At 58.7% G+C, this 20,814-nt stretch overlaps 1 protein-coding gene across 1 annotated transcript; it reads left to right on the plus strand.

Moving 5' to 3' along the window:
- Positions 1-1,906: 1,906 nt before the first annotated feature.
- Positions 1,907-19,725, plus strand: WDR86 (WD repeat domain 86). Its single transcript, XM_063101442.1, has 6 exons — positions 1,907-2,069; positions 9,255-9,396; positions 11,720-12,137; positions 16,283-16,418; positions 19,373-19,476; positions 19,552-19,725. Exons 1-6 carry the CDS (start codon positions 1,907-1,909, stop codon positions 19,723-19,725), a joined length of 1,137 nt encoding a protein of 378 aa, XP_062957512.1.
- The last annotated feature ends 1,089 nt before the right edge of the window (positions 19,726-20,814 follow it).

Genomic DNA, 20,814 nt, shown 5'->3' on the forward strand with positions numbered 1-20,814 from the left:
TGCCGCACCAGGGCACACCCCTGACTCCCACCCCCTCTGCCTCAGACCTCACCTGGAGGCCACCCTGCATGGCCAGCCAGCTGCCCATGTCTCCACAGTTGGATGTGACAATGGGCCCTTGAAGCTCACAGCCTGGAGGCATCTGCAACAGCGTCTTCATCCCTCTTCTGTGCAGCCTCTCAGCAGGTGAAACTGCGGAGCCCTATCTCTCTCCCCGTAGCCGTGCAGTTCCCGGAGCGCCCGCTCTGGAGTCCCTCTGCCATTCCGCCTTCTTCCCTTCCTTACGCCCACAGCAGCCCCTGCCTCCTTTCAACCCACGCCCACCACTTTGCGGCCAGTCCTCTCCCAACGACGTCAAATCCCATCATAACACGCTTAACACCCTTCAGTGGCTCCTCATGCCTACGAAGTTAGGTGCACGCTCCCTAAGCTGAGGTGCAAGCTGACATCAGTTTGGGGTGGAACAGAACCGATTTCTCCGGTTAGGCCACTCGGGGGAATGAATGGCCCAGTGCCCCGTGGGACCCCACTATGGGGTTTTCTTTAGGAGTCTGGACACTGTCAGCCAGAGAGAAAAGATCGCCGTGCTGTGGGCTGGCTTTGCAAAGCCACCCCTCCAAGGGCCCCCTCCCTAGATTCTCAGAGGGTTCGGGAAACCTGCTACCTTTAGGACCTGGAGGATCCGAGTGCGGGGGGTCACCCTCCCCGCCCCCAGCGAAGTCGGCACCGGAACTGCACTAATGGGAACCAGCAGAGGCGCTGCGGGAGGGCTCCGGGCCGGGGTGTGGGATTCTTGGACAGACCTCAGTGGGACCTTCAGAGGCGCGCGCCGAGCCGAGGGGGCGGGGGCTGGAGGGGGTGACCCTGGCCTCCCGCGAAGCTGCACAGCCCCCCGCCCGCCGCCCGGGCTCGCACCCGCTCCCGCTCCAGCGCGGCCGCCCGGCCCTGCCCCTCCGCGGGCGGGACTAATGTAGAATTCGGGGCGCGCGTGATTTCCCAGTGAGGGAGGACCGGGGAGTAGCCGGTCGCGCCCTCCATCAGAGGGACCGCCCCAAGTCCCCGAGAGCCGCTCTGACAGGGTCCTTGTGCCCGGAGCCTGGTAGTACCTGATTTGCCGGGCAGGAGCGCGCAGCTGCGGCCCCGGTGATTTCCCGACGCGCGATTCTTCCCCACCCGGACCCTTCCGTGCGCCGCCTCCTCCCCCACCCCGGCCCTTGCCGCTGGGGACCGGGGCGGCGGGGGTGGCAGAGGGCAGAGCCCAGAGGCTCAGCCGCGGCAGCCGGAGGGTCGCACGTGCAGCTGTCCCCGGAGCGGGCGCGGGGGCGGAGGGCGGAGCTGGTCCGGGGAGGCGGCGCGGGAGGCTGCGGGCGCGGGGTGGGGACCCGAGCGCAGCCGGAGCAGTGGGAGGGGACAGGTTGAGGGGTGGTCTCTGAGGAGGAGCCAGGCTAGAGCGCATTGTTCCGCGCTCGGGCGCCCGGAGCGCGCGGCGCCGGCCGGGGAGGGTGCGGGGCGCGGGGCGCTCGGCCTCCCGGGTTTCTCTCCCCCCCCGGCCCCGTGGGCGTGAGAAGAGGCGGGGGCCTCCCTGCGCGCCGAGACCCGCTATCCGGCTCGCCCGGCGGGGTGCGGGTCTCCCCGGGCGCGCCGGGGAAGGGCCGTCTGCGCCCGCGCGCCTGGGGCCGCTCCACCGGGGGCGCGTCCGGGCTGCCCCGTGGGATCCGAGCGAGTCGCCCCCGCCGGGTTCTAGGGGCCCTCCCCTCCACCGCGCCGCGTGTCCCCGCAGGAGCCGCGCGCTCCGGGCCCCGCGGGATGGCCGCGGGCCGCCGCCGCCACACGGAGCCGCCGCGCGGACGCCGGGGCGCCCCTCCGTAGCGAGCGCGGCTCCTCCTCGCCCGGCCCGGCCCGCGGGATGGGGGGCGGCGGGTCGGCCCTGAGGGTCTGCGCCGACCACCGCGGGGGCATCAACTGGCTGAGCCTGAGCCCCGACGGGCAGCGCCTGCTGACGGGCAGCGAGGACGGCACGGCCCGGCTCTGGAGCACCGCGGACGGCCAGTGCTGCGCGCTCCTGCAAGGTAGCCCCGCCGCGCCGCGCCCTGCCCGCCCTGTCCCCGTCCTCTTCGCCGCCGCCACCAGCCCCACACGGCGGACCTCAGCTCCTCCGCCCCAGACCCCTTTCCAAAAGCCCAGCCCTGCCCATCCCGGCACCCTGGAAGAGCGCTCGCCCGGCTGAGCGCACGGGGGGCGGGTGCAGAGCGGGGTGCAGTCGGGGCCGGGTGGGTCTAGGGGCGCCCGCTGCGGAGGCGGTCATTTGTCAACCGGCTGCATGAAGTCACCACCAGCAGAACAATTTTAACTAACAAAAAGAGGTCGCACCTAGACCCCTTCTAAGCAAACTTTCTCTTGTCCCTAGTTGGCCTTGTGACCTTTGGCCGATATGTCCTGTTTGTGGCCATTACGTTAACAACAGGGGCTGTGTGCTGAAGTGTCCCATCTTCACACTTCCCGCCTACAGACAGGGAAACTGAGGCTCGCAGTTAAGTGAGTTGCCAGTGAGGGGCAGAGCGGAGATCTGAACTCTCTCCTCCCTTCTACTCCCCTGCCCAGCACTCTCAAAGCCCCAGGCTTTTCCTGGCTGGTTCTGGCCCGGTGGGCATCTGGCTTTGCCCTGATATCACACCAGTAGACTCAACTTGCAAAAGGAATCTTGGGTGTGTGATAGTCCTTCGCGTAGTCCCCTAAAGAAAGTAAGGCCTTGCCAGCTCTCTCCTGTGGATTTGTCCTATCAGTGAAATAGTAATAAAATGTCTTAACATTTATATAAATAATACGTGTATATTTTATAAATATATGTCTACGTACTTCTTTCTCATGCGATTAGTCCTCACAGGTCTGAGGAAGATAGGATTAACACCAGTTTATAGATGAGAATGGGTGGGTGCAGATTTATTTACCACCCTACGGAGTGCTCTCAGTGTTTCCTAAATGCTACCCGCATGAGGTGGGTACTGTCGCCAACACCCCCCAGGCGCGGTGCGGTTCCATGACTTGTCCAAGGTCATATGGTGGGTCGATGGCAGGGAGGGCTCCTAGCCCGCTGTGTGCCTGCTTCTCTTACTCAGGACGCTGCTGGTGGGGAAGTTGTGTCCAGACCACATGGCTGATCAGTGGCAGTGCTGACCCCTGAGGGTCTTCTGACTCCACATCCAGAGCTCTTTCCACTCCTGTGAGTGCTCACTCCCTGCGCAGCTCTGGCTCACAGAAGCCTCCGGATGAACAGCCGGCGGGCTGGGCAGCCCTGGATATCTTGGGCAGGGATTTCCTGTCATGTATTTTTCCTCTGAAGACAAGCCTCTTGCTCTGCTCATGATTGCAGAGGCATCTGGGGGACCAGAGGCTTTTCTGTGTATCTTGCAGAGCTTAGGGAAGTTTGGGCTGAGGGGATGGAGAGGAAGAGTGAGGCAGCCCCCTGTAGAGCGGGGGCGTGGTGGGCAGGTCATCACTCTTAGGAGCCCCACTCTTAGGGGCCTGGGGAGAGGAGGCTACATAGGTTGCAGAACCGGAGGGAGTGCGGGAGCTCCCTCACTTTTTTATAAATGGAATTGGCTTTCGCATGTAGTTGAATTCACTGTGAAAAAGAGGGCTTAATCGCCAGTTATCCTGTACAGAAAAGTGCTTGTGATGTACTAATCCCCATCCCCCTCTTTTTCACCCTTATCCATTGGGGATCTGCTTATTCAAGGGCACTTTGTTGGATCAGTGAGATGAGCAGCATTTCCTGAAGTGGCAGAGCTTCTTCTCTTCTGTTCCCATGGAGTCAGGGGCTCTGCCCGAAGGGTCCAGCCCACTGTGGCCGTTCCACAGCTTTCTCATCTTCTCAGAGCATCTTCCACCATGATGGGGGCAGTGTTTGTTTTTAGTGCCATGTATGCAAACTGCACGTGCCCGTTTCCTGGGAGCCTGTGGCACCTGAGGTGTGGTGTGAAAACCTGGCAGGTGCCAGCCTGTCTGGATGACCTCGTCCCGTGCCAGTGAGTTGAGAGATCGTTACTGGTCAAGAGTCGGGCTCTGAAGCAAGACTGCTTGGGTTCGAATCCTGTCACTTCTCATGCCTCAGTTTCTCCATCTGTAAATTGGGGATGATGACACTGGTAACCGAGCCTCAGAATGTTGTGGGTACTCTACCAGTTAATGAATGGCTCCCAGCACATCGTGTTAGCTGTCTTTGCATTCACACCTACATCCCGCAGCAACTGAGTCACTGACAGTGTCTCCTTGGCAGCCAGCTTAGAAGCTCTTCCTCCCTTGCTTTTTGCAACCCTTTATCATCCCCTTCTTGTAGATGAGGAAACTGAGGCTGAGAAGGGCTAACCAGCTGACCTCAACATTGGTTGAGCAGGAACTGCATGGAGGCAGCAGGCCTCCCTCTGGTCTGGAGCCTTCCCCTCATCTGTCTATAGGGCAACCGTGCTGGGTCCTTTCGATGTTGTATTCAAAGATGCGAGAGTCTGATCCTCTCCTGGTGAATTTGCAGACTGGATTGGGAGGAGGATTCCTGAAGTGAGGGGCTCTGTGCAGTTGAACTTCCAATAAGCAGGAACTCTCCATGAGCTGGGTAGCCGGACCCAGGTGGGACTGGAACAGGGACTTGAAGGGGGGCTGCACTGGGATGAGCTTAGGGAAAGAGGGCACTGGGCTTCAGGTAGGATGTAGGCAAAGGCACACAGGTGGGCTCTCAAGAGGGTCAGGAACAGAGAAGACACGGAGTAGACAAGACCAGCAGACGAGGTTTTTCCTCATGAGCCCACAACTCATACGTGCTTTTAAAAGAGCATGGCGGAACGCAGGGAGGGCTCTCAACTGTAACAAATCATATTAGCTTGGTCTTGGTCAAGGAAGAATTCCATCAAAATGCAGTTTGAGTACGGACCTGAAAGAAGCCAGTGATGGTAATTCATTCTTTAGTTCTTTGGAGACCACTGCCTGGGGTGGTGACTCCATGTGAAAGGAGGACAGGGAGGGAGGCTGGAGAGCAGTGGGTGGGCCCAGGCCAGGCTGGAAGGAGTAGGTGACAAGAACCGCGGCAGCCTCAAGGGTGGCTCTGCAGCAGGAGGGCTGTCCCAACAGGGGAGTCCAGAAAGCCAAGGCTGCGGCAGTCCTCAGTTCAAAGTGCGGGTGTGCAGGTACATCACGGAACTTCAGCAGCTTTCTCAGTGTCCACTGCAGCCACACCTGTGCCCAGATGCCACACATGCCAAGGTGGCCCCATCAGTCAGCGTCCTGGAATGCTGCAAATAGGGTACTGATAAAGGGACACCCTACAAAGTGTGGGCAGAGGATAGGGGAGCCACAGTACCCATGGCTAGTACCAGCAGGGCTGTCACCTCTCCCAGATCTGCAGGAGGCAGGGGTGGGCGCAGTCACTCATCCTGGAAACAGCTGTGGCGAGGGCTTCCACCAAGGACAGCTGACCTTGGTTGGAGGGCCACAGTCAGGCTGGAGGGCCCTGCAGGGTCAGGGCTGGGGGAAAACATACCCTGACCTAATGTCTCCTGCTGGGGCTCCCAGGAATTTGAACCCAGCTGGAAGTGGGAGGACCAGGGAGCCCCCTTGCAGTCTATACAGTGGGGAGGGAGGAGTGGTGGAAAAGAGGAGGGGGATGAGTGGCAGACCAGACTTAAGGACAGCAAGGACAGCAGGCTCATTTGGGGCTGAAAAGGTACCTCTGACAGCTTCCTGCACAGGTAAACATACCCCAGCTGCAAGGGCTGGGGTAATGCTTAGTACACGGTGTTGTCCCTGTCACCATGTGGCTGTTAGGGTGGCCATGTACCTCGTTGTTGAAAGCTGGGACACTTTGAGAGGGAAAGGAGGCATGTTCCAGCTGGGCTGATCCCCTAGGGCACCAGGGCCCACTGCAGCCCACCTCTGCTGCAGTGCGAGTGAGCTCTGAGCTCCTTTCCCTGTGCAGGGAGGGAGCAGCTTGACTGATTTCCAATGGGGTGTGCGGGCAGGGAGGTGGGAAGGGCTGCTACCTTGGCAGGAAACCCTGGAGCTCAGCATGTTCTTTTGAACATAGTAACTGCATCTTATCTGCGTTCTTCATCCCTTCAAAAATATTTACTTTTAGTTTGGCTTTTTTGCTTATTCTGCACAATTCCAACAGCTGATGGCTGAGGCGCTGTGGTCCCTGGAGGTGTGATGGGCCCTCCCTCCCCCATCTGTCCCCAGGGTCGGAGTGGGGGCATCAGCTCCGTGGGTGGCAGGCGTGATTCCTCCCCTTGCCTCTCTTGGGTGACTCCGCGGGCCTGGGGTCAGTGGAGGCCTGACTGGTGTTCTGTGGAATGGGGGTCATGGGGGTCGGGGACGTGCTGCGTGCTGGTGCTGGCGAGGGGATGTGTGCTCTGCAGAGCCCCCCGGGGCCCCTCTGCTGGCAGGGCTCTGAACCATGACTCACACGGGTGTGTTCTCAACGTGGGGTGAGAGCTTGGAAACCAAGGAAAGGCCTTGTGCACAGCAGAGCTCCGATCGCCACTGGGAGCCTCAGCCGGCTCAGTGCTGGGCCTGCGGGGGGCAGAGGGCAGAGGGCAGAGGGTGTCGGCCGGGCTCGGGATCAGAGATGAGGATCATTTTACATTGAAAAACTTAACTTCTTTTTATTTTCATCTCTTCCTTCAAGTCTTTGCTTGTATGCACTTACATTTGTATTGATTCGCAATCTGTGTGTGTCCTTCTTTTCCTCGCACATCTCAGGTCTTCAGCATCCCTGGTTTGACGGCTGAAGTCCACTGAGCAGAGACGCCATAGCTCACTAGCCGCACTTGGCTTTTAAGTGCTTTTCTTGGCTTAGTTTACGACTCTGGCACTTCACCTTCCTGCCACTGAGTTGGGACAGGAGCAGCCAGGCTTGGGGATGAGGCTTCTCTGAGTCAGCGGCTCTGGGCCACACAGGGTCCTCACGGGGCCGTGGAGGTGACGCTTGTGCAGGCAGGGCCAGCTGTGCCCAGCACCTGGTTGCCCACAGCGCACCTTGGCTGCCGGCCAGGCCTGGAGTGTCCCCAGTCAGTGGGGGGAGGCCCAGCCGGCTCCTCCTTGGCCTCTGTGCTGAGCTCCCCTGGTGGCAGCGGGGAGGGTGAGACAGATCTTGTCTCAGGGAAAGTTTGTTGACAATCTTAAAATATCTTATAAACTCTTCCGGGTTGGCAGAAACCTGGACTGTGTTTTGCCAAACGCGTTTTGCCCTCAGCTTTTAAGCCGACATGTATTTGAAGGCAAACAATCTCCAGTTTCTTCAAGTGTTTACTTATTCGTGCATTGTTTTCTTAGAGGCCTGGTATATGCTCTCCAAGAAGACTGAAAAACTTCTTTTTTTAAATTCTGTTTCTTAGAACCCAGGAAGTTGAGTTCATCCAAGAGTAACTAAGCTGAGACCCAGAAGAACAACTGAAAATGTGAATTAGCTTGAGACTTCTCAGGAGACCCTAACCCCCTGCCTGATACCAGACATCTAAACAAAATTATAAAATTCTATCAAAAGCCTTAATGTAATAAATACATTCCCCAAATGTGCGGGTGCTCAAATTCACCATTTTCCTCATCAGTAAAATGGCTCTTAGTTGTAACATTCCTTTGGTTCTGTTGAGTGTCTAGTCCCCGAATTCCTCTCAAACTCAGCTTTAGCTTGCTGTGGAAAGTTGTTCTCCATGGTGGGGACATCATTATCTGAAGACAGGTCCTGCTATGACCAGACATCCTGAGGGCTTCCAGGGCTGCCTCGTAATGCCCAAGGCATAAGCACTGATCCTGGTTGCCAAGGTGACAAAGTATCTGACAACCACACCAGAAGGTAGAATACCAGCTGGTGGGTCATTCAGGTACATTGCGGAGACCCTGGCCTCCCTGCAGGCCCTGCACCATTAGACCTCCACCCTCACTGTATCCTGGCCTCATCAGCCATTTCTTCCCAGCACCTACATTCTAGCCTCGTTGGCTCCCCAAGGTCCCCAGCCTGCTTTGTGCCGGCTGCTCTCTCAGCCTCTCTTCTCCCCCACTGGCATCACACAGACACTTCCTCAACCCTCAGCGCTCAGGTTTCTGCTCTGTGAAGCTCTTCTGGCCACTGCCCAGTGCATGTGCTGAGCCCAGTGGCCACGTGCTGAGCCCAGTGGCCACGTGCTGCATTCCGTGTGTCTGTCTTTGCTCTGGGCTATTAGAGATAAGGCAGGAATGAGCTGCGCGTCTCTGGGTCTATATGAGTGTCCTGTGGCTGCTACAACACGTGCACACACGTGGTGCTTTGGAACAGGGGAAGTTTATCCTTGCTCAGTTCTGGAAGCCGTAATCCCAACGTCAGTGTCACTGGGCTGAAATCAACATGGCAGCAGAGCCACACTGCTCTGAGACCCATAGTGGTCAAGCCACTACGGCCTCTTCCAGCATCTGGTGGTTGCCGGTGTTCCTTGGCATGTGGCCGCGTGGCTCCGGTCTCTGCCTGTACTTTCTCCCCTTCTGTGCGTGTCTTCTCTGCCTCTCTCCTATAAGAACACCTGTGGTTGCATTTAGCGCCCACCTGGATAATCCAGGGTCATCTTCTCAAATCAAGATCCCTAATTTAGCCACATCTGCAAAGACCCTTTTCCGAGTAAGGTAATATTGACAGGTTCCAGGGACTGGAATCTGATATCATTGGGGGTGACATTCTGCCTACAGCAGTATTTCCAAACCTAAGGACAATAGCTAACGCATGACACTTACTATGCGGCTGCCACTGTAACTCGGTCTGCACAGCAGCCCCATGAGGTGGGTAATGTCACTGTCCCTATTTCAAGTTGAGGGGATAGAGGCCCGGAGAGGAGGGTCTTGCCCATGGGCAGTCAGTCAGGAGCAGCCCCAGGATCTTGCCCAGCCATCCTTGCCATACCTTTGGCCACTGTGAGTGTCCTTCCTGCCTCTGCAACATTGGGTTTGTTGACTACAAATAGTTGAAAACTTTGAAGACTAAAAGGAGACCACAGAGAAGAGGGAGGAAGCAGGAAGAGGGCGGAGTCAGGGCACAGGATTGGGGGCAGGTGAGTGCCCCACGGTGCCTGACAATCTCCCAGACCAAAGTCACCATTAAAAAAGGGCCAATCGGTCCCAGACTCATCTCAAACACTCCCCACCCCCTGCTGCTTCCCTTTTCCCCCTTTTCAAACATTTTTCCCAGAAGAAGTGCAGGAGCTGGCAGCAGCATCCTGGGTACTCTGTCCCCTTGTCTGCAGGACACGAGAGCTATATTACCTTCTGCCAGCTGGAGGATGAAGCTGCCTTCACGTGCAGCGCTGACCGAACCATCAGGAGCTGGGACGTGCTGACCGGGCAGTGTGTGCAGGTGTACCGAGGACACACATCCATTGTGAACAGGTCAGCCTGGCCTCAGGGCTGGGGCCACGTCTTCTCGTGGGCCCCTGGCTGGGCCAAGGGGGACAGAGACATAGGGCCCCTGCCCTTCAGAAACTTAGGTTCTCTGGGGAAGTCAAAACGTGGACACTGCAATGGAGACCTAGGACAGAAGTGTCCCCAGGCCTGAGTGCTAACTGCCCGGCACTGCAGGTGGGGGTCTGGGAGGAGGAGGAGTGGGGAAGGGAGGTCCCACCCACACACGGAATTGGGCCTGGACACCCCACGTCCCTACCCGCCAGGGAGCCCACAGCACGACTGTCCCCTGCTAGGTGCAGGGAAAAGCACTGGAGCCTACAGCCCCTACTGATGGGGACAAATTCCAGAGGAAATTGTTTAATTGATACCTGATGGCAGGCCAAGGGCTTGGAGGAGGGGAGAACGGAGAGCGTGTGCAATACGGAGTCCAGGATATTTTGAAATCTCTCCTTTCTATGTGGCTGTTGAAAATATCCCCCTCCGTCCTTCTCAGGAAGGTTTGAATTTTTCCTTTCCTTATTGAATTTGTGTCCAAGCTGAGCAGTGGAAATTCCTGTGCTGATCAAATCAATTTGACACTATTGATGGAACTCATGACTGTTGCGTCCGACTCCTGAGGGAACGCAGTGCAGGGAGTCTTGGCAGTGCAGGGCCCCACAGCCCGGGGACAGGAAGGGCACTGCCGGGGGGCTAACTAGGGAAGGAAAGGGCCCCTGGCGGGTAGGAGCTTTGAGCTTGCTGGCTCAGGACAGAATGGCCTGCGTTCTGGCCCAGGGTGTGGTGGGAGGATCGGCTGGGCTGGCCTGTCCTTCCAGCTGGCAGGGGTGTCATAGCCTTCAGTCTGAACCCTCAGACGGGGCAGGGCAGAGGTGACATCCCAAAGGGAAGAGCTAGTGGGCTTCGCTGCATGGAGAAGTGAGTCTGGAGGCACGGCAGGGGGAGGGGGCATCTGGGCCGGCCCAACCTTCCAGCAGCCGTGCTGTTGTCCCCTCCTCAGCTGAGGCAGGAGAGGCTGGCACCCGCCCAGGGCAGGCAAACAAGGTGGTGGACAAGTGGCCTAAATGAGGACTTGGGCTCACGGCTCCTGCCGGCCCCTTCCCAAGGAGGAAGTCTGTCTTTGAAGGAAAGTGTGGGCATGGGCGTCTCCTTTCATGAGTCAGCAAGAGGCAGGATAGACGCAGGTGGCAGAAGCCCTGCCCTGGGTGACCAGCCTGTCCTCAGCTTCTTCTCAAAAGTAAAACTGGATGATTAAAGGAGAGACCGAGGTCTGCCACTTTAGTCTGCCATGTGCACACAATGTGCCCGTGCACGAGCAGACACGCACGTGCTCCTTAGCAGGGCTGTGGAAGTGGCCTTTGAAGTTACACAGACTTCTGTACTGAAGACAAATGTGCATTTTTCTGGGGAGAAGTTCTTAGCTTTCATCAAGATGAGAATCAGAGTCACCATATTCACTGCTCTGGCCCCCGTGGTTGGCCACTTCCACTGAATGAACAGACTGCCTTGGCTCCCCCACCCAAGACTCCCGGGGGCCCTCTTGGGCGACTTGTGTGCCTGGAATCCCATAGGGCTGTGACCTGGACCTGGGGTGTCAGTAGCAGGCATCAGCCATATGGAGTTCACAGATGTCCATCCCACCTGCTGCATCTTTATCTGACTGTGCCTCCCAGAAGCCCCCCGGGGGCGCAGTCCTAGGAACCATAGTGGCAGCAAGGGCTTCTGCAATTCCTGGTAGCTCTCGGCTTTTCCAGGGCCCTCACTCTGAAGCACCCCTGCCCAGGCACTGGGTCTGAGCTGTTCCCAGGAGGAACCAGCTCGTCCCACTTAGCCCTGGACTTTCCCAGTTATAAAATGAAAGTCCTGCATCTGCAGAAACCTTTCAGCTCTAGGCAAACTGGGAGGGACAGCCACCCCACCTGTCCCCTCCTGCCCCCTCCTGCCTTGTCTCCCCTCTTCCCTCTCCCTTTTGTAGCTGTGCATGGAGCGGCTGCCATGGGTGGAGTGTTGGGAGGGATGGAACATCCGATCCTTGGGCCCTGCTGCGGGCACAAGCCAGGCCAGAAGGCAGCTTAGCACCTGGAAGGATTCAGTCGTGGAGGGGTGACTGTGGCGGAGGCAGGGTGGCTTTCTGGAGGCGGGGGCGCTTTGAGCTGGACATGGACGGCACGGGTGGCAGCCGGCAGATTAAGGGAGCGGCCACTGGGGCTGCAGTGCCCAGTCTGGCTGATGAGTGGGGAGGCTGTGTGGATGCTGGTGGACTCCGGCCACCCTGTGCCTTCTGTCCCCTGCCCTCCCCTCTTGCCACCAGGATCCTGGTTGCCAACAACCAGCTCTTCAGCAGCTCCTACGACCGGACAGCTCGTGTCTGGAGTGTGGACAAGGGGCAGATGTCCCGGGAGTTCCGGGGCCACCGCAACTGTGTTCTGACTCTAGCCTACTCCGCCCCCTGGGACCTCCCCAGCACTCCCTACGCGGAGGCTGGGGCTGGGGGGCTCCTGGTGACCGGCAGCACAGACGGCACAGCCAAAGTATGGCAAGTGGCCAGTGGATGCTGCCACCAGACACTAAGGGGCCACACGGGCGCAGTGCTATGCCTGGTGCTGGACACACCAAGCCACACGGCCTTCACAGGCAGCACAGACACCACCATCCGTGCCTGGGACATCCTGAGCGGGGAGCAGCTGCGAGTGTTCCGGGAGCACCAGGGCTCTGTCATCTGTCTAGAGGTGAGACCTGCCCAGCCACCGCCTGGCCACTCCCGGCTGCCAGGGAAGCCCCAGGTCCTCTTGTGAGCTGCTGTCCTGCCCCAGTGGGTTAGTGAGCTCAGGCTGCATCATAGCAACCCTGAGACCAGGCAGTTTAAGCTGCAGAAACTGATGGTCTCGCATTTCTGGAGGCCAAAGTCTGAGATGAAGGTGTGGCAGGGTTGGTTTTTGGCAAGGCCTCTCTCCTCGGCATGCAGGCGGCTGCCTTCCCTTGTGTCCTCACACGCTTCCCCTCTGTGGGTCTGTGTCCTAATCGCCTCTTATAAGGACACCAGTCATGTTGGATTAGGCCCCATCCATAAGACCTCATTTTAGAATAATTATCTCTTTAAGGTCCCTATCGTGGGCTGGCCTGTTAGCTCAGTTGGTTAGAGCTTGGTGCTGATGATACCAAGGTCAAGTGTTCAGATCCTCATACTGGCCAGCCAGCAAAAAAATAAAAATAAGAAAGAACTGTCTCAAAATAAAGTCACATTCATAGGGTTAGGGCTTCAACATACATGTGCTTGCAGATCGAGAGCTGCGGGAAAGCGAGGCTGCGGTTTCCTGGGGGCCAAGTGTGGGTGTCTGCAGGAATCCCGCGTCTGATGGAGCTGTGGCATCTACACCGTTCATGTCAAACAGATCAGGCCCTTTTGTTTGTGGAGATAAACTTGAGTGCTCCTTTCCGGAGGCCAGGGAAGGAAAGAGCAAACTGTACAGAGTTACACAGTGTTGTAGTCCATTCCTGCTGCTATAACAAAATCCCTTAGACTGGGTAATTTATAAATAATAGAAATGTGTTGCTCACAGTTCTGGAGGCTGAAGTCCAAGATGCAGGTGCTGGCAGACTCAGTGAGGGCTCTCTGCTTTGTAGATGGCACCTTCTTGCTGCGTCCTAACATGGTGGAAGGGACGAACAAACTCCCCCAGCCCTTTTGTAAGGGCACTAATCCTATTCTTGAGCATGGAGCCCTCATGCCCAATGTCTGGTCTAAAGACAGAAGCTAATACTTACCCTTAAAATGCAATAACACTTCCTGGGCCGGCGTGTGGCTCACTCGGGAGAGTGTGGTGCTGATAACACCAAGGCCACGGGTTCGGATCCCTATATAGGGATGGCCGGTTAGCTCACTAGGGAGAGCGTGGTGCTGACAACACCAAATCAAGGGTTAAGATCCCCTTACCAGTCCTCTCTTAAAAAAAAAAATGAAATAACACTTCTTAATACTATTATATTGGGAGTTAAACTCCAACGTATGAATTTTGGGGACACCAGCGTTCAGGCCACAGCACAGTCTCATACATCCCGCCTCCCACCCGTTGGCCCTCCCTGCTTTCTCACAACCTGTGGCCCACTCTGAACCCTTTAGAAACAGAGGTGAGTCCCCCAAAACTCGGCCATGCCCTGAGGGGCCTCTGCCTCCCCTGGTCATTACGGGATGTGCATCCGGGGTCAAGCATGCCAACCTCAGAGGTCCCAGAACCAGGTCTGGCAGAGCCAGGCGTTCACAGGCCTCTGCCAGAGAGGGTTGGGCCAGAGGAGAGGAAAGGGCTCGCATCCGAGCGACAACCCTAAGGCCAAAAGAAACAGGGCTGCTAGTCTGTCGTGGCCCACCAACCACCGAGGGAGCTGCCCCCTCCCTGGGTCTGGGCTTAACCCAGGGGTCCTTGTGAAGGAAAAAAAGGTGGAGTCTCTTCCTGTCCCTTCTTAGTTTCATGTGTATGTATTTAAAATTTTAGTTAGGAAACATTTCAAATGTGAAGTATAGCAAATGGTGAAATAGACACCTATGTACCTACTTGTGACATTAGATATTACCATTGTGCCTTTAAAGCAGTGAAACGTTTCACATACAGCCAGGGAGAAAGGAAGGTGCCGTGGGGGTGGGCAGCCCAAGGGTGGCGTCGAGGTTGCTCAGCAATCTTTGCCGGCAAAGTCACTGTTGTACCATCCTCCTGTGAGCCTTGCCAGACCCTGGGAAGTTTGAGGGAGGGGTCCCAGTGCCGTGTTCAGACAGCCCTGGGCTCGGTGTGCAGAGCGCAGAGCATGTTTGTCCTCACGCTGCCTGCTGAGAGAGATGCTTTTTTCTCGTTTTGCACATGAGAAAGCAGAGGCTGAGCAAGGATCAGCAGCTTGCCCAGGTGTCACAGCTGTCAGGGGAGAGGCAGGATTTGAGGCCAGGACTGTACATCTCTGAAACCTGTGCTTGTGACCACCGTGTTGTGCGAAGAGCTGGCTGACAGAGCAGACTCAAGAAGGTGTGACGTGTCCCTGCGCCGGACCGGAGTGTGGGAGCCGCTTCTGCCATTTGCTCAGGGGCAGGACCTCCTTCCTGCCGCTGGTCCGGAGCCCGGCTGTGCTCTCTGCGGCAGCCCTGCTCACGGCCTGGACAGCTGCTTCCCTGCCCCGCCTGTGCTGGGTTGCCATGGAGCCGAGGGGAGCTGGAGACTCGCACCCAGGGACCTTGCAGCAGAGCCCCTGGCCTGGTGCCTCACCCCGCTGTCTGCTCTGCTGGGTCACATGGCAGAGCTGCCTTGGCTGTGGGGAGCCCTGCAGGGCCTGGCCCTCGTGCTAAGGCCCTTTGGCCTGTCCCTGCAGGGTCTATCCTGTTTTCTCCATCTGCCTTGGACCTCCTCTGGCCTCCCTAGGCTGCCCTGCTGCTCCCTATGGGCATCCTCCCAGGACACCAGCCAAAGTGAACAGTGAGGCCTCAGCCAGCCAAGGACAGCAGCGCTCAGGACGCTTCCTCCGCTGGTGGCTCAGGATCTGCACTTTGAAAGTATGCTGCCTAATCAGTCTTAACCACAGTGGTGACTGGCCCTGCGTTGCCAGGACAGGCTCTCTGAGGAGCAGGAGGGACTTCCCTTGGTCCTCACCAGCTGTGGACACTCAGCAAGCCTCCTTGGTGCGGGGGAGGGGGTCCTGCATTGCTGCCTTTCTACAATGGTCTCAATCACAAACGTCCTGCCCAGACCCACTCCCCTTATTAGAAGTCCGTGAGTCTCAGCTGCTAGCTTGTAGACATGGGCACCAGAGGCCTGGGGCTGACTCTGGGAGCTGACGGTGTGGTGGGGGGATGGCAGGGAAATGCTGGGGCCACCAGCGGTCAGTTTGGCATCCAGGATGCAGACACAGTGTGTGTGGTGGGGGCAGCCTGAGAAGGTGTCTGGGGTGGGGGGATGGGAGGTGGCCTGGGAGTCTTCCATGATGAGCGAGGATCAGGGTGCGGGAGCTTTCTCTGCAGGGAGGACTTGTAAGAAACCTGGGGAGGAAGGCACCTCAGGGGACAGTGGGGACACAGGTGTGCTTGGAGCAGGTGTGTGAAGTGGGAACCTGGGGGTGTAGCCACAGAGGCCAGGTCACAGGCTGGAGGAGGTGGTCTTCCTCAGGAAGTGGATGGGCCGAGCAGCCCCTGCCTGGGGCTGGTCCTGCTGTCCTTCTTGGCGAGGACCCTTCTGTCATCTCCTGGCCCTTTTCCTGCAGACAGAGTAGCTTCAGCTGGCTGGGGCAGGCCTGTCTCCGGGGCCTTCTTCCCTCCCTGCCAGGTGCCAGCCCAGGGGAGCCCCACAGGCAGGGGAATTACGTCCCCATGACAGCTCCTGGTTGTCCAGCTCCAGTCCTGGCAGGTCTGTCTCACACTCTCACCCCAGACAGTCAGGTTCTTCTAGACCTTTCTCTCTTATCTGCCCTTCTGCCAGCAGAGTTCTGCGTGCAGGACCTTTCCTAGGAGCCCTTTTCTTGGCTGGGGCACTAGGGGTAAACGATTGGTGCTGTGCTGGGGCATCTCCTAGCGCCCCTTGAGGAAGGGGCCTTCTGCATCCTCGTCCACAGGGCAGAGAGGCGGGGACGTGGCCCTGGGCAAAGTGTCACAGTCTGTCTGCTGGCCTCTTGAGCCCACACCGCCCGTGGAGAAAGGAGGGCCACCTGCTCTCGGTGCTGAAGCGGGTGGTCGCGTGGGGCCTACAGGCAGGGTCATTCTGGGCTCATCCACAGTTTCAGCACCGAGCCCTGCACATACCTCTCCCCTGCTCTGGAGAGAGGGATCTGGGTCTTCCGAGCCACCCTGCTGCAGCCGGCGGGGCCCGGGGCCGGCATGGCTGACCCTCCCTGCTCCTCCTCCCAGCTGGTGAACCGGCTCCTGTACTCGGGCAGCGCCGACAGGACCGTCAAGTGCTGGCTGGCCGACAGCGGGGAGCGGGTGCGCACGTTCGCGGCCCACGGACACGGCGTGAGCGCCCTCAAGTACCACGCGGGCACCTGTAAGTGACTGCCTGTGCCGCCCCAGCCCGCCCTGCGGCCTGGCCCCCCGCCAGTCCTTCCTCCCTTTCCTCCCCGGCTCTTCCTCTCTGCTGCTTTCCTTCCTGCGCGGTCTGCCCTCGTGCAACCTCAGCTGCCATTCAGGATCGTCAGCGCCCAAAGGCAGCAGCCCTTCCTTCTCCACGCACCTGCTCCTCCACCTTTTTTGCAAAGAAGTTCCAAGTAAGGGTTTGGGGGCTCCTCCCCACCTTCACCATATAAGAACGTGGGGAGATTTAAACATTTGGAGGTCCTAGGGTCAAAAGCATGTCTCAAGCATGCATTCTAATTCTCCAAGTGAGACAGTGACACTTGGATCCAACCAGATTCGAGGGGCACATGGGCTTAGCCTCACTTGGCCTTAGGTTTGACTAGATAAGAGAAAATCCAGAAAACAGGTTTAAATGAGGTCGTGATTTATTTATTTAAATTTTAAATTAATTATCAGTATATTCATTCTTACAAATTGTGATATTTCTTTGGTAGTGATTTTCTTTTTGTTTTCAGGTAGAATAATTCCAGAGACTGGCAGACTAGGCTGGAATGGGTGGCTCCTCAAAGTTATCACCCAGATCCCTTGTCACTTTGCTTCATTATCCTTAGCCCATATCTTCTCTCTTAAGGGGGCCTGGTGGTTCAAGGTAGCTGCTGCAGCTCCAGCCATCATGTCATGTTTTAGGCAGGCAGGAGGAAGAAGAGGGAAGGGTGAAAGGGTGCATCTTCTAGCTGAGTGGCCCCTTTAAGTTCTTTCCTGGAAGCCCCACCTGAAGGCTTCTGCATCTCTGTTTGACCACTGTGTGTGCAAGAGAGATGGAAACATAAAGTCTTATCTAAGGACAGCGCTGCCAAGATGAATCAGGGTTATTTTGGAAAGAAAGAAGAGCAGAATGTCTTGGGTAGGCAATGAGCTGTCTGTCCCAGAGTCTCAAATGGTCACACGTCTGGGCCTTGCTGTCTCTGTCCCCAGGCACACCCAGAGAACAGACACTCCATGGGGAAGCAGCCCCCAACAGCCCAGGTTCCCGAGTCTCTTTCCCAGAACGTTCCCCAACTTCACGTTTTGCCATCAGCCCTCCCCTGCCCCCTCTACTCAGCAGAAACCAGCCCCATGTGTGCCGGGCCTGGGAGTGTCTTCCTAGCACTGGAGGGAGGAGATGGGGTGGGGGAGGAGTCACAGTGAAAAATTCAAGTTGACTTCACAGCAAAGGGTTCAGATGAAGATGGAAGGTGGATTTCTGAAAATAGAGCCTGACGTGCCCTCGGGATTTGGGTGTCTGACATGGAAAAATTATTTTTTCCTTCTTCTTGTGTCCAAGCCTGTAAGTGTGATTATGGCTCTGCTGCCAAGTCTGGGACCTCTGATTGAAAACAAAGAATGTTCCACTCTCAGAGGCTGCTGCCGGCGGTGGCCTAGAGCACCTCCCCCTGGCAGCAGCTGGCATGGAACGCGCAGCTGAAGCGCCTCCCGTGGGCCCTACCTGCTGCCCATTCTTAATGGAGCTTCGTTCTCAGTCTTTGGAGGATCAGACTTTGTTCCTGAACCTCTTCATCCACAGGATGCCCAGCAGCCACACAGTTTTCTGGAGCCACGTACATTTCTGAGTTAATGGTAGGGGTGGGGTGGCAGGAAAGGAGCTGAAGAGACCCAGAAATGAAACTTCTCCCCAAGGTCCACATTCACCCTGTAGCCTTAACAAAAAGGCTGGGAATAGGCAGGTGAAGGCAGGAAGTGGAGTAAGGACCAAGGCCAGGGAGCCACCCAGAGACATGCTGGCCTTGGCTTAGGCTGCTGGGTGAGCGTGGCAGGTGCACAGGAGCCTCTCTCATGGAGGTTTCCTGCCCCGAGTGCCAGTGAGCCTCCTCTGAGGCAGGTGGTGCCCGCCAGAGGTGCTGGGGTGTTGACACCCACAAGAACTCCCTCCACCAGTGACTGGTGGTAGTTGATGGAGAGGTAGCCCAGCGTCCTTGTCCCCTAGATGGGTCTCACCTCCCCAGGGTCCCCAGCACGATAGCACCCCAGATGCCACAATAGTTACCTGCTCATGACAGAGCCCATTTCTCACCCCTTCTTCCATGGGAGCTTCCTGGAATGCCTGTATCAAATCCTAGTGTCAGGGTGAGCTTGTGGGAGAGCCCGGCCCAAGACAGTGAGTGAACCAGTGAGTCCCTCCAGTCAGCATTCTCAGTGTGACCAGCCCCCCACACCTGCTAAATCAGGGACTCTGGAGTAGGGCCCTGCCATCTGTGTGTCAACAAGCGTTCCAAGTAACTCTGATGCATGTTGAAGTTGGAAAACTGCCAGACTAAGTTATAATGTAGGAAAAGCTCCAAGAGAGGCAGGAGCCTGGAGACAGACTGAGGGTGGAGGCCTCCTGTGCTAGGTGTCCGCAGGAGCGCTGGGGAACCCAGGAGGGTCTGGGTTTTGTGTCAAGGGCCAAGCCCACTTCCGAGGAGCGGGACTGTGAGTGTCTGGTTGGTCCTTAAAGGGAACAGGCTGCTCAGCTGGAGGTGGCGGGTAAGAGCCTCCGTGACATGCTTATCCCCAAGGCAGGAGCTTCTGAGCCTCTGCAAACACCAGGCAGAAAAGCCAGTTTCACCAGGGGCTTCACCAAACAGGGTAGGCGAGTGGGGACCTGGGTGGTGCTCAGGGAGGGACAGGGCCACCTGCAGGACAGTAGAGGCTGAGCTGAAGCGGCTCATGGCGTGGCAGCGGCAGGCCCCGAGAGGCCTCTGCGGGCCTCGGCCTTTCGCCTGGAGCCACAGGGACGCAGCCAGATGACGAAGGGGAGCCCTGGTTCCCTGCAGGGGGCTCTGCATGTTTCCCACTCGAGCCCGAGGACATCCCTGGGAGGCAGGCTGTCCCCGGGCTCTGGGGCAGGGCGCGGGCCGCGAGGCCAGCGTGCGGCTGTGTTCGCAGTGTTCACCGGCAGCGGGGACGCCTGCGCCCGGGCCTTCGACGCCCAGTCCGGGGCGCTGCAGCGGGTGTTCCGGGGCCACGCCTTCGTCATCAACTGCATCCAGGTACGACCCGCCCGCGCCCGCCGCCCGCCCCGCCGCAGCCGGCAGGCGGCGCGGGCTGACTGGGCGCGCCCGCAGGTGCACGGCCCGGTGCTCTACACGGCGTCGCACGACGGCGCGCTGCGCCTCTGGGACGTGCGCGGCCTCCGCGGCGCCCCGCGCCCGCCGCCCCCGCGCGGCCGGCCGCGCCTCTTCAGCAACAGGGTGGGCTGCGCCGCCGCCGCCGCCGCCGCGCCGCTGCCGCCCGCCTGAGCGCGCCACCGCCACCTGCCGCCCGCCTGAGCGCGCCGCCGCCACCTGCCGCCCGCCTGAGCGCACCGCCGCCACCTGCCGACCGCCTGAGCGCGCCGCCGCCACCTGCCGCCCTCCTGAGCGCGCCGCCGCCACCTGCCGCCCGCCTGAGCGCGCCGCCGCCACCTGCCGCCCGCCTGAGCGCGCCGCCGCCTGAGCGCGCCACCGCCACCTGCCGCCCGCCTGAGCGCGCCACCGCCACCTGCCGCCCGCCTGAGCGCGCCGCCGCCTGAGCGCGCCACCGCCACCTGCCGCCCGCCTGAGCCCGCAATCCCCCCAGAGCCGTGGGTCGACCCGGGCGCCGGGGGCGGCCTCTCCTTCGCGACGGACTCGCCAGCCCCTCCTGACGGGAGGCGGCTCGGAGGCCGGGTGGCCCTGCCCGGAGGACCTTCCTCCTCTCCCTCCCCGCCCCCTGGGCCAACAGGCCTTGTCACCTGGCCGACCCTGGAACCCGCCCCCTCCTAGGGTCTCCGGACTGACGGCTCCAAGCTCCCACCTTTCCTGCTGAGTAGAAATGACTTTTTCCCAAAAGCCACGGAGCCAGGTTGTTTTGGCAACGATTGTCGTGAGGACCCTTGTGGAGAACTGGAACACACACCCGTAATGTTGAAAGCACTCGAGTATGTCCTGTTCTGCTTCGCAAACTGGCCCAGCCTCCCTCGGAGGTACAGGCTCCAGGGTCCGCAGCGCCGGCCTCCTGCCCCGCACTGCCTCCTGCACAGGCCGCCTCTCCTCGTGGGTGAAATAAGGGTGCCCGCCACTGTCACTCATGCTAGGAGTGGCTGGGAAGAGACCAAGACGCCAGGAACCGGCTCTTTAGCCTGTCTAGGGGACAGTGGGGACTCCTGCTTTGGAGGCCCCATCATTTTCTGGCACGAGCCCAGGAGGGCCGTTCTTTCAGGGTCTGGAGTCGAAGGTCCTGGAAGCAGCCACCCAGCCTCGTGCACAGGAGCCAGCGCTGTGCTGGTTTGAGGTGGCATACCCAGAGCCGCTGGAGCGCTCCAAGGGGAGCCTTCCAGGAGGGGCCTTAGGGGTTGTGAGGCTCAGGCT

This window comes from Cynocephalus volans, chromosome 6, assembly GCF_027409185.1.
Source record: "Cynocephalus volans isolate mCynVol1 chromosome 6, mCynVol1.pri, whole genome shotgun sequence".
NCBI classification, from domain to species: domain Eukaryota; kingdom Metazoa; phylum Chordata; class Mammalia; order Dermoptera; family Cynocephalidae; genus Cynocephalus; species Cynocephalus volans.

Excerpts from the sequence above, each read along its gene's own strand:
- WDR86 (XM_063101442.1), top strand. The coding sequence starts at position 1,907 with ATGGGGGGCGGCGGGTCGGCCCTGAGGGTCTGCGCCGACCACCGCGGG. Across the intron at positions 9,397-11,719 it reads CACACATCCATTGTGAACAG|GATCCTGGTTGCCAACAACC; the intron begins GTCAGCCTGGCC and ends TCTTGCCACCAG. Across the intron at positions 12,138-16,282 it reads GCTCTGTCATCTGTCTAGAG|CTGGTGAACCGGCTCCTGTA; the intron begins GTGAGACCTGCC and ends TCCTCCTCCCAG.